Source organism: Typopeltis vanoorti, chromosome 13 (genome assembly GCF_054136105.1).
Source record: "Typopeltis vanoorti isolate ZY-2024b chromosome 13, IOZ_Tvanoo_1.0, whole genome shotgun sequence".
Taxonomy (NCBI): Eukaryota; Metazoa; Arthropoda; class Arachnida; order Uropygi; family Thelyphonidae; genus Typopeltis; species Typopeltis vanoorti.
In genome coordinates, this window is record NC_143561.1 from 45,038,380 (window position 1) to 45,050,789 (window position 12,410).

General features: G+C 37.3%; 1 protein-coding gene across 2 annotated transcripts in view; it reads right to left on the reverse strand.

Annotated features, from left to right (window-relative positions):
• Positions 1–12,410, reverse strand: part of LOC150100112 (transient-receptor-potential-like protein) — an 88,022-nt gene that overhangs the window by 9,544 nt on the left and 66,068 nt on the right. The window contains exon 10 of one of the 2 annotated variants that reach the window (XM_090402965.1): positions 520–635. In XM_090402965.1, the coding sequence (XP_090259091.1) occupies positions 520–635 (116 nt within the window). Of the gene's footprint in view, positions 1–519; positions 649–12,410 lie in introns of both variants that reach the window. The other variant, XM_090402966.1, reaches the window with a different exon arrangement.

Here is a 12,410-nt window from a genome sequence, read left to right on the forward strand (position 1 = left end):
TTATTTTTTTTTTAAATTGTTTTTTTTAACGTGGGTCACGTGCTAGTAACAATGGAAAATTTCTGCCTGTTTCAAGGAAGAGGACGATATTTTCACGTACATTATATAATTAAATAGACTTTAATATATGCTTTAGGGTTACTTAGCTTTTTTCTGTGGGAAAGGGTTGAATTGTTCTGAATATACATTTAGATTATATTTTGAAAGTATTTTATATATAAAAGACAAAACATACAAGCTGCATTTCTCCAGAATTTCAAGTAAATTTGGTTTCACTGAATCAAACTATACACACACAATCTCAATGATTCGCTAAAATTATTTAAATCAAACTGAAGTCGCCCACTTTTTTTTTTTTTCAAAATTATTTACTATTATGATGATATAATTTAATGGCATTTAAACCCTTAATTGATTTAGTTTAATTATCGCTTTTATGAATATTTATGAAAGTAAACGCACCCGTCAGTAAGCATTTATTAAAACTCAGCCAAAATCGAAATTTATACAACCACTTACCTTAAACTTGAAATATCCTGCTTAATTTCCAGAAGGTCGTCTTCGTTAACGCCGTCTTGACGAAGCTGTTTCTTCGTTTGATGGATATACCTACTCACTAACCTCTTCATTACTTCCTGCAATGTGAAAGTCAAGGTTACAGAATGATTGATGAGTTTCATATAAGAATTATTTTTTTATCCTTGAATTTTCTCCAAAATCGAAATATTTTTCGCGTTTTTAAACGCAGAAGATTAATTTCTTTTCGGTTGTTTATCGGAGAATTTATTTAGAAAAATAAAAAGATCTGAAAAGGATTCATTCTTGCGAATAAATAGTTATATTGGCGAATTAAACTTCTAAATAGGATCATGAAAATCATTTTTTAGTGTAGGTTTAAAATTTATAATAGAAAGAAGAATACAGTTTTCCTGAAAGATGACTCTCGTACGAATAGATATGGCAAAAATGCAACGTTATGCGCTGCTTGAATGGTGTGGACAAGGGCGGCTCTCTGGCAGATATATAGGCTTATTGCCGCCTAGGACGTGTGCGTGGTCTCTGTCGTTGGTTCGCTCTATCGACGAGACAAAAGCGAGGAACTCTACTCTGAGGAACTCTCTTCAGATCCTCCTTAGTCCAATCGGTATAGACGAAGCTCTTTGGTTGGAAAGACCTGGGTTCGATTGCCGCCCATGACGTGAGAAATCTTTATCTGGTCTCTTTTGACTAAAGGTGAGTTAGCCGGTTTCATATGGAGGTTTTTTACTCCCGGAAACTCAGGTCGTTCGTCCTTCAGAACAGGCAAACCGGTCAGGAGAACAGACGCAATTGACAGACAAAAAAGATGGTACCGTATTATCCATATGGGACTCAAGGCCGCTGCATCATCATCATATACTAACCAGATATGGAAAGATGTAGTGTAATTCTTCAGGTAACTGTTTCAAAATATATAAAAATATGGAGAGATTTCTAAGTGGAAAATAATGATATCAAATTTGAAATACCCGTTTTACATTTGATTGTGTTTGCTATTCTCTATGCAATATATACAACTTTCTAATAAGCATAGCGGTTCTCGCCTTTCCCCCTTACTTCTCTATTTTCATCTTTAGCTATTCTGAACTTCGTGTAATTCATACTGTATTTGTCAATGAATGCGCTTTCTAATTACTCTACAATGTGTGAATTGTCTACCTAAAGATAGTACCAAAAATCAGGCACCCACAATGGGCGGCCACTGAAATTCACATCCCACCATGTTTTTTTTTTTTTTAATCTTTTATAAACTATAAACATGTTATCTGCAAAGAATTTATTGTGTTTTACACTTAAGCTATTCCCAGCGCTATCTTCGCCTATGCGGTATGTTTTAAAAAATTTAGCACACGATTTGTTGTGTGGACCTACAGTACGTGCATTACGTAATGTGACGTCATTCACTAAATTTTGCATATAGCGAACTATTCTATATGTTTATCATTCTTAGAAAAACAAATCAGTTCGGATAAATTTTTAAATAACAAGAACGCCATACAAATCACATCAATATTAAATGTCCCCAGTTAATCACTTATCAAGTTGAAACACTAATTTATTATTTGAAGAAAGTTTTGAATAATATAAAATGACGTCACTTTTGTCTGCTTATATAGCAATAGAGAGAGGTGTTTGCGGTCGAAAATCAAAATTATAAATACTTAATGTTTTGAATTTTTCTAAAACAAATTACAACAATAAATTACTTGCTTATTGCGAAGAAAATATGCAGCTAGGGTACACAATACACAAAATGAGCGCTAATGTATATTAAATCTGATATTATCTTCATTTGCGAAGTTAAATAATTTTTAAAATTTTTATTTCAAGCACTTTTCAGTATGAAAATAAAAATAGTGTTAATTATTTACTAAAATAAAGAGCCAAAAGGCTTTAATTTGGCGATGCAAAATTATATAAATTAAGTGGATATTAAATCCAACATAATTTCACAGCCAAAAAAAAAAAAAAAACTATAAAAGTTTCGTATTGAAAATTGACCGGAGATCTTGGGGGAATGCGCTCGCCGCCATACTACGAGTTGCCCTAGTCGAACCTAATAGCAAGCACGAACGCCGAAGCGCCTATATATTCGTCTCCTATTGGTCCATTTTGATAAGGTTTCACTGGTCTGACAGCTAGGGAAGCTCATAGTATGGCGGCGAATGTATTCTCGAAAGCTCACCTTTCAATACGAAACTTTTATAGTTTCTGTATTCGACTCTGAAATTATGTTGGATTATTAAAATTTTGCAATTCTAACTGCACTTCATTTAAATAATTAAATTGAGAATATTTGAAAATATTCTTATATAAAATTGTTTAGACGGAATACCTTTAAAAATAAACCTAGCAAATCTACACAAATATATACCTCATCTTTGTTTTAATTAAAAAAAAAAAAGTGTATTTCTTCAAGGAGAAATGCGCATGCGTGGAACATCATACTAAACCTCCACGCCGAATCAACGTCAACAACATCGATTGTCATAAAAGAGTTACTTAGAATAAAATCGTATTTCTTGCTGCACGTTAATTCGACATTTGTCGTTTATTATTTTTAGCCCTAAGGGAAACGATTTGGTATGCAATAATGACTTATAATTTGCATAAATGCCGTCACAAATTCCCATGTTGCATTGGTATTCTGAATTCCACCTTTTGTTTCTGCTCGTTAAGAACGAGCTTCCAGGTGTCCGGATCTGCTTGCTTTCAAGTAGTGTAGTTACTGAGCGGAAATCAATATAAGGGCTTGTCTCTTTCTAGAGAGCGCAGTTACATTCTCTCACTCTCTGTTGCTCTGTGTTTTCCACATTTCGTTCCTTTCACGTTCTCTCCATTTATATTCTCTTTTCTTGCTTTCTGTTATGTTTCAGTTTACTTATATATATCGGAAGGGTATAACATTGCTGGCAAAGCATATTTTCTTCAATAATATTTTTGTATGAATATGAATATGAATAATATTTTTGTATGAATATTTTCTTCGATAATATTTTTGTATGAATATCTTCTTCTTCTTCTGCAGCTTCTCCCACTTAAGTGGGGGTCACTGTTCATGATGAGTCTCCTCCACATCCTCCTGTCTTGGGCTGTCACCACATCCAGGTTCTTCATCCTCAAGTCCTCTTCTACCAGTTCCCTCCATCTCTTCTTTGGCCGCCAACGCTTCCTCCTTCCTTGCAAATCTATCTGCATGACCCTTCTTCCCACATATTTGTCCTCCTTCCTCATCACATGACCAGACCATCTCAACCTTGCCTCCTGTATCTTCGCTCCTAAATTCGTAACTTTCACTGTTCCCCTTACATAGTCATTTCTCAGACGATCCTTTCTGGTCACACCGCACATTCACTTAAGCATTCTCATCTCTGTTATTTCCATCCTGCTGATGTTATTTTTCCTCTGGGCCACAGTTTCTATAGCATACGTCATAGCTGGCCTCACTACTGTCCTATAGATTTTGCCTTTCAGATTGATCGGCACCCTCTTATCGCGTAACACTCCAGCCATCTCCCTCCAGTTCCTCCAACCGGCTTGTATCCTGCATCCCACTTCCTTCTCAGCTGCTCAATCTTCTTCCACTGTTGAATATAAATAACTAAAGTCCCTCACCTTCCTGATGACATTTCCTTTCAGCTCTAGATCTGTCTCCTGGCTGCTGCCCACTGTGCAACACATATATTCTGTCTTACTTCTGCTCAGTCTCATACCTCTCTCTTCCAATACTTTTCTCCACCTTTTCAGTTTAGTTCCTGCTTCATCTCTTGAATCTGCACACAGCAAGATATCATCTGCATACAACATTGTCCAAGGCACATCTTCTCTCACCCCCTCCGTCACCACCTCCATTACAATGTTAAACAGAAACAGACTTAATGCTGACCCTTGATGCTGTTACTTGAAAACTTTCTGTCTGTTCCAGACAGGTCCGAACTCTTGTTTTCACAATTCTGTACATCTCTCACACCAACCTGACATATTTCTCCGGAACCTTCTTCTCTCTCAGACACCTCCAGATGTGTTGCCTTGGCACTCTATCGTATGCCTTTCTCCAGATCAATAAATGCCAGATGTAGTTCCCGTTGTTTCTCTCGAAACTTTTCCATCATCTGCCGTAACCCAGATAGCATCTGTTGTTGATCTACCAGGCATGAAGCCAAATTGTTCCTTTGCAATCTCCACCTCCTTCCTCAATCTTCCATCAAGAACCCTTTCTAGGATTTTCATTGTGTGGGACATCGACTTTATTCCTCTGTAATTTTTACAGTCTTGTGCATCCCCTTTATCCTTATAATAAATTTAGTTTAATCCTTTTTCCAAGTGTGAGCAAACAAAGTTTGCGCCTGAAAGTATCTTCAGGACTGGGGTAAGGTGGTACAACACCAGGACAACTCGTTGCAAAGGCGGAGCAAGCTACCAACACTCCTGTCTCAGTATCTCCTATAATGCAAAACACATCTCCTTGCGGATATGTCTAATGTTATGCATTAAGGGAAGGGCCATGCATAACATTAGTCTAATGCATAACATTAGACATATGTCTAATGTTATGCATTAAGGGAAGGGCCATGCATAACATTAGTCTAATGCATAACATTAGACATATCCGCAAGGAGATGTGTTTTGCATTATAGGAGATACTGTGACAGGAGTGTTGGTAGCTTGCTCCACCTTTGCAACGAGTTGCCCTGGTGTTGTACCACCTTACCCCAGTCCTGAAGATACTTTCAGGCGCAAACTTTGTTTGCTCACACTTGGAAAAAGGATTAAACTAAATTTATTATACTCTAACCAAGTGAAAAATAAACTTTCAACCCCTTTACCCTTGTAGATGGGGACAAGAGTACTCTCCCTCCATTCCTCGGGTATATTTTCCTGTTGGCAAACTTTCATGAACAGGTCCCACAGCAGGTCAATTCCCTCTTCCCCAGTGCCTTCCATGCCTCCACTGGAATTCTGTCGGGGCCCACCGATTTTCCATTCCTCATCCTCTTTATGGCCTCCGTCACTTCCACTCTACTGATGTTCTGTACCATCCCCTCAGAAGGCTGCCCATCTTCTCTGTGAGTCATTACATTTTCCTCATTCAAAAGTCCCTCAAAGTATATTCTCCATCTGTTTCTTATGTCCACATCCCTCCATAATACTTTTCCTTCAGCGTCTTTGATCTGCCTCGCATGTAAGGCAGATCAAAATCTTGATATGCCATGGCCTTCGCATGTGCCACAATTCTCTTGGCTTCTTGCTTTCTCTCTCTGTACACCTCTCTATCCTCTTCCACTCTTGACTCATCCCAATTCTGCTTTACCTTCCTCTTAGCTGTCACTTGTGCATCTTTATTCCACCATCAACCCTCCTTCTGCTCTCTAATCTTTCCAGATGTCTCGCCAAGCACCTTGATTGCACAGCTCAAGATTACTTTTGAATAATGTTTCCACCAATCTCGTACACTTTCCAGTCCATCCGAAATCCTCTCTAACACCCTCTCCCTGAAATGATTCCTCACACTCTCTTCTTTTAAGCGAAACCACTTAACTGTCTTCATCCCATGACTTCCAGAGGTTCTTATCTTCGATCTTATTTTAAAGTCTGCGCACAGCAGTCGGTGTTGTTGTGCCATGCCACTTGATCTGTTAGAATTACTTTACAATTTGTCACAACCTTAAGATGTTTTCTTCTCGTCAAAATGTAGTAAATTTTGGAACTGTTGTCACCACTCCTAAATGTTTTCAAATGTTCTTCCCTCTTGTAGAAAAACGAGTTCACAATTGCCAGATCAAACGCTACTGCAAAGTCCTCAACCCTCTCTCCTTCCTGGTTCATCATTCCCACTCCGTGGCCACCATACACCCTTTCACAGTCTCTATTCCCTATGTGTCCGTTCAAGTCTCCTCCGACAATCACCATCTCGTTTTCTTCCAGTTCCCTCATTTCTTCATCTAACACGTTCCAGAACTCATCTTTCTCCTCTGCTGTACAGCCAATTTGCGGGGAATATACACATAATACGACCACCCGCTCTTCTCCAAGACCCAATTTCATTCGCATGATCCTGTCGTTCCTTCCACCTACCCACTTCCAGTACTTCGCCCTTCATTCTGCCACACACCACAATTCCTACACCATTTCTTCCCTCGTTATTCGCTCCAGAGTAGAACAATTTATATTTCCATCTACCAATTCCTTTGCCTTCCCCCCCTTCCACCTTGTCTCCTGCACACATAAAATGTCCAACTTCCTCTTCCTCATCATGTCTGCCACCTCTCTTCCCCTTCCAGTCATGCTTCCAACATTCAGTGTTCCCACTCGCAACATCCTCTCCATCTGCTGGACTCGCTTCTTTAACCGCACCCGCCCTTGATGCGGTAGCCCTCGTTCACTTCTCGCAGCTGAGGGCGATGTGGCTGAGCGTCGCTTAAGGGGTACCATTAATATTTTTGTATGAATATGAATATGTTAATAAAGTATACGTTCGATTGGCATTGCTAGCCAAATATAGGAATTGAATTAATTGACAATTGACATTTATGTCTTTAGGGATGAAGCAAGATGCTTTTCATATTCCCCGCTATCTGCTGTGGTTACAGTGAGGGTAAAATTTATGAGCAATATCTGTTGTGGTTACAGTGAGGGTAAAATTTATGAGCAATTTGCTCGCCCTGAATGGGCATGGAGATTATGCATCGCTATAGGAGGTTAATATAGCTTTTGGTCTTCTATATTTGAATATGTCCGTTGGATCGTATGCTGCAGCTTGCTGAACCAAATCGTTGGGAATTTGAATTAATAGTCCTTATAAGGACTAGCTTAAAGGAGCGAAGCAAGAATGCTTTTCATCTTCCCCGTTATCCGTAGAGAACAGAGTAGGGATAAGGTGTTATTGAGCTATTAAATCTCTGATCATGGCAGGAGGGTAACAGCAATAGCCAAGCCTCAGTTAGAACTTCATTGGCTACTGAATTGCCATCCATTACCCTCCAAGGGTATTAATTATCGCATCTCACGGTCGATTCAGAAGTTCCCTTTCCTTTTGAATTAATCATAATATTTGAATTAATTATAATTCTTTGTGAAATAATATGGTGTAAATTGTAAATAATTCTAAAATCCTGTTAGTTAAGAAAAACTTAGTTAAAATAAAGATTTTAGATAAAAAAATTAAATTTCTAAGATAAATTATACACAAATTTCTCTATTTTTTTTTGTAAAAATAAAACAAAACTCAATTTTAACCGTTTAATGAAAAAAAAAAGAACTCGGGTGCTGCTCGTATTCATAAAGGTGAAAAAGATTATGAAATAGTGCATTAGTAAATGGATTAAGAGAGAGAGAGAGAGAGAAATCATGTAGAAAACATCATAAATTTATTTGTGGTGGCTCTTAGCAGGATTATTGTCTAAAAGTTTATATGCGGTAGACTATATATATTCGTAAAGTAAAATATTTTCAACAATTCATGAAAGCTTTCAGAATCCTCTAATTTAAAATACTGAAATTAATTAGGATTGTTTTCTGTAATTTACAGTCGATTGCTCAAATCTACTTCCTATAAGGAATATTTGTTGATAAGGGTAAATTGCAATAACCAGCTCAATGCAAAAAAAAAAAAAAAAAAAAAAAAAAAAAACGCAAAACGTTACTATCTATAAGGGTGAAACAAAAAGCTTTTATAATCCCTGCTATCTGATAAGGTTACAGTGTAGGGAAAAGTTTATGAACTTAGTGCTCTGCCCGAGTGGGTGCGAGTTATAGATCCTTGTTAGGAACTAGGATGGCCTTAGGTCACCTATATTTCAAGAAATCCGATTCATCATAGTTTGCTGCTTGTTGAACTAGTTCATTTGGATGTCAAGACGATGTTGAGAAGAACTTTACTGCTAAAGATTGCAGGAAAGAGTAGATATAAGGGATATTTGTGTGCTGATGAAGTTGAACATCTCTGATATATACCATGGCGCATTTAAAATCATGCGTAGACATTTGTTTTGCACTCTCTGCGGTTTAAGGATATTTGTGCCTGAAGTCCTCCGCCTGGAGCCACAAATGTGGCTCCAGGCGGAGGACGCATAAGTAATAATGGGAAGAGTCATCAACTGGTAGAGGAGAAATTTGATTTTGGTATCCAGCTTGCTATTCCTATCGATAAGAGGGTGGAGCTATGCTATGACTTTTGATGCCTTTGTACATGAGGTTTTGTATGTGGGCTGAAGGTTAGTTTTCTGTCCAGCAGTACACCGAGATATTTGGCTTCTGTTTTCCAGGGAATTTTAATATTAAATAGGAAGATGTCTTCTTTAGGAGATATTAAATTTTTATTGAAAAGCATGGCAATGCTCTACTGAGAGTTTACTTGCACTCTCCAATTGGAGAACCAGTGTTCTAATTTCAGCAGGTTTTCTTGCAGTTTCTTGGTGACATGATGCGGATTAAGTGATCTGGCTAGTATTGCTGTGTCGTCAGCGTAGAGGGCAATGATAGATGATATTGGATTGTGTGGGATGTCTGCCATGTAAATCGAGAAAAGTATCGGTGCCAGGAGGGACCCGGACCCTTGAGGCACTCCTGCCAAGATCCGTCGCTGGGTAGATCATGCGCCATTTAATTTGACTTGCATTCGTCTGCCACGACTTTATAAAGTGGACCAGATCCAATGTAATGCCGTCTAAAATCAACTTGTATAGTAGTCCAAAGGGCCATAGTTTGTCAAATGCCTTTTTAAGTCAAGAAAAACTGCTCCGGTGTATTGATGCCAATTGTCACTTGTGGTAATGAACTCAATCAATCTATGGATTTGTTGAGTAGTGCTGTGAAACAGGCGAAAGCCAAACTGTTCTGTAAGACCAACACAATGAACAACGCAGGGATAGCTGTATATAAAAATCATATTAAGAAAAAAAAAAGGGAAGGTGTTTGAAGAACCTATATTATAATTCCAATTTTGAGAGAACAAAGACTCTTTCTATAAAAATAAAAAATTAACTTAATCCATTTTAAATTAAATTATTTTTCTTAACTTATGATAAATAAAATCTAAGAAAAACAGATACTTAACATTGGCATTGCATTATGCGAACCGATTTCAAAATGGACAGATGATCTGATAAAGCTGATCATATTTTTTTGTGACTTAAATATAAAATAAGTCATAAAACCTTATATCATACCTTGGTAGCAGTTGCACGAAGTTGTCGTGAGAGACATTTCCACTAATTTGTTATTATTATTATTATTATTTTATTCACACAATTGATACACAGTCAAAACAAGATAGCGTATAAACAAAAATTTGTTATTATTATTATTACGAGAGACCTCCAGAGAGTTAGGGCCTCATCGAGGGAGGTCACATACTTCACACACAAGCTATCATACTTGTTCTTGAATTCATTCACACTGCTTGCACACACACCTCCAATGGCAATCCATTCCAATCGCCCACCACGATGTGAGAGAAAAACCTAGCTCTCACCCCTTTTTGACGGCATTCATTCTCAGCTTCCAAGGATGCGCTCTCATCCTTTCCTCCACCTCCACTCTCTATAAAATAAAAAAAATCCCATCTGCTGATATCCAGTATATGACCCTTTCAGAAGCTCTCTCTCTCTCTCTCTCTCTCTCTCTCTCAGAATTACCACGGAAACCAGAAGACCTTACCTGTACTCAATAGTCCAAGTGAGGTCTTATCAACGCATTGTAAAGAGACAAAATGACATCCTTATCTTTACATGTGAACGTTCGTTTCAGCATTGCAATTATCTTTTGAGTTCCATTTGCAATCTCTGCTACATGGCCCCTGAACTTCAACTTCCTATCTACTACACTTCAAGATATCTATCCTGTTCATTTTCTTCTAGCATAATCCCACCAATATAATTTTGGATATTTTGGATTTTGGATATTTCATCACACCAAGTGCATGAATTTACATTTATTAACATTGAACTGACAGCCATTTTCCCATCTCCATAATTCCAAATACTGCTCAGCCGCATTTCTAACTACCCTGCATCATCAACAAATAGCTGTATGTCGCATATTAAATCCATCCCAATGTCATTAATGTATAAATTGAATAACAGTGGACCAAGCACTGATCCTTGTGGTGCACTACTGGTTACTTTAAATCTTGGAGACTCACATCTCCCATATATGCAACTTTTTGATATCAGTCAGTCAGTCATCCTCTTATCCACGCTGATATTCTATAATCCAAACCCACATTCTCCAATTTATGCAACAGTCTACCATGCTGTATTCTGTCAAAATCCTTAACAGAATCCAAAAGTATCATGGTGTATCCATTCCGATTGTCGAGTTCAATGGTAACATAATTATAGTATGTGAGCAAGATGCTAAAACATGATCTTCCCTTATCCCATGCTGTTCGTTGCAAAGTTACAACCCGTTTCTGAATGCGAGCCCTGACCAACGTTTCCAAAATTTTCCCCACTACTCCTGAGATACTGATTGGTTGATAGTTGGATACATCACTCCTTGTACCACCCTTGTGCAATGGAATTACCATAAATTTTTTACACACCTGTGGAATATTCCCTGTTCTGAGACTCATATTAAACTCATATAATGTGACACCAGCGCATTTGTGCCATCAGAAGAGTTCCATACTAATAATTACCTAAATCAGTTTAGAAATTTAACAGAATGGTTCTGAGAATATAACCTTCCCCATGGTAGTTGCGGACGAGCCCAGACATTTGTCTTTTATTAGGATTTTTTTTTCCTGGCATGATATCTGTTTGGAGCCGTTAGGTTTCATCAGAGACCTACCGAGAGTTCACATATAAAACATATAATTTTCTGACTTGGATCTGCTGATATTGAATGGAGAATTTTTACTCTTTTCGCTATTCTACCCGGTCTGTGATGAGCACCAACAATGTCAAACAGTTTTCCGACCATTGAAACCCCAAAATCTTAATTTTAAAAAAGGCAAATATATGTGCTCCAGAGCAGAGTTCATGTGAAGGGAAAATATAATTCGTCTTTGTCTTCCTGGACTACTATTTTATTTGCATAATCCAAAAAACCTTTCATTACTAACAAAATTCTGTACAGTCCAGATCCTCCTTCTTCATTCTAAATCAGCTTTATTTATTCAAACTTTGAAAAAAAATACATGTATAAAGTATGTAAGATAATAAATGTAAGATATCGAAATTGAGATTTAAAAATCGTGTTTCCTTCTCCATTTGTATTTTGTATACCTCAATTTACAATTATGGAAACAGAAAGCTAAAGAAATCAGTTTTGTTCTGTAGCATTATCTCAGATGAAATCAGTCTGGATATTTATGCAGCTCTTTCATTGGGAATCTAAGTACATTATTATTGCATACTAACACATCACGCTTTTATTGCATGATGTGTTAGTATGCAATTTTGGCTCCAGTAATCCATCTCTGAATTAATCTCCATTTTTGTTGACATCTTAACCTCTATTTAAATTAAATTACCCTCTCTCAAATTAAATGCATTCACTTGCATTTAATTTGAGGAACGACAGTTCACATAAACTATTTCCTTATTATTCTCACTTTACTTATTATAAAAAATAACGAAACTTTTGTCAACAGCTTACTGTGTAGTTAACGGGCTATTGGCCTGAATCACACAATGGTAGGGATGTTGGTGAATGCCTTTAGATGATGGATGATTTTCATCATCAGATGGAAGACCTGTATCCTGCTTACTGCACGCCTGAGCCATCTTTAAAAAAGTATCATCTTTCATAAAATATAATGAGGATATTTAAGCATTAGTCATCATTTTGAAACCAAACGAAACTTCATAAGTTTGGACATTTTAAAGAGAGTTTACACCTTCGCCATGGAAGTTGTCCTTGCACTA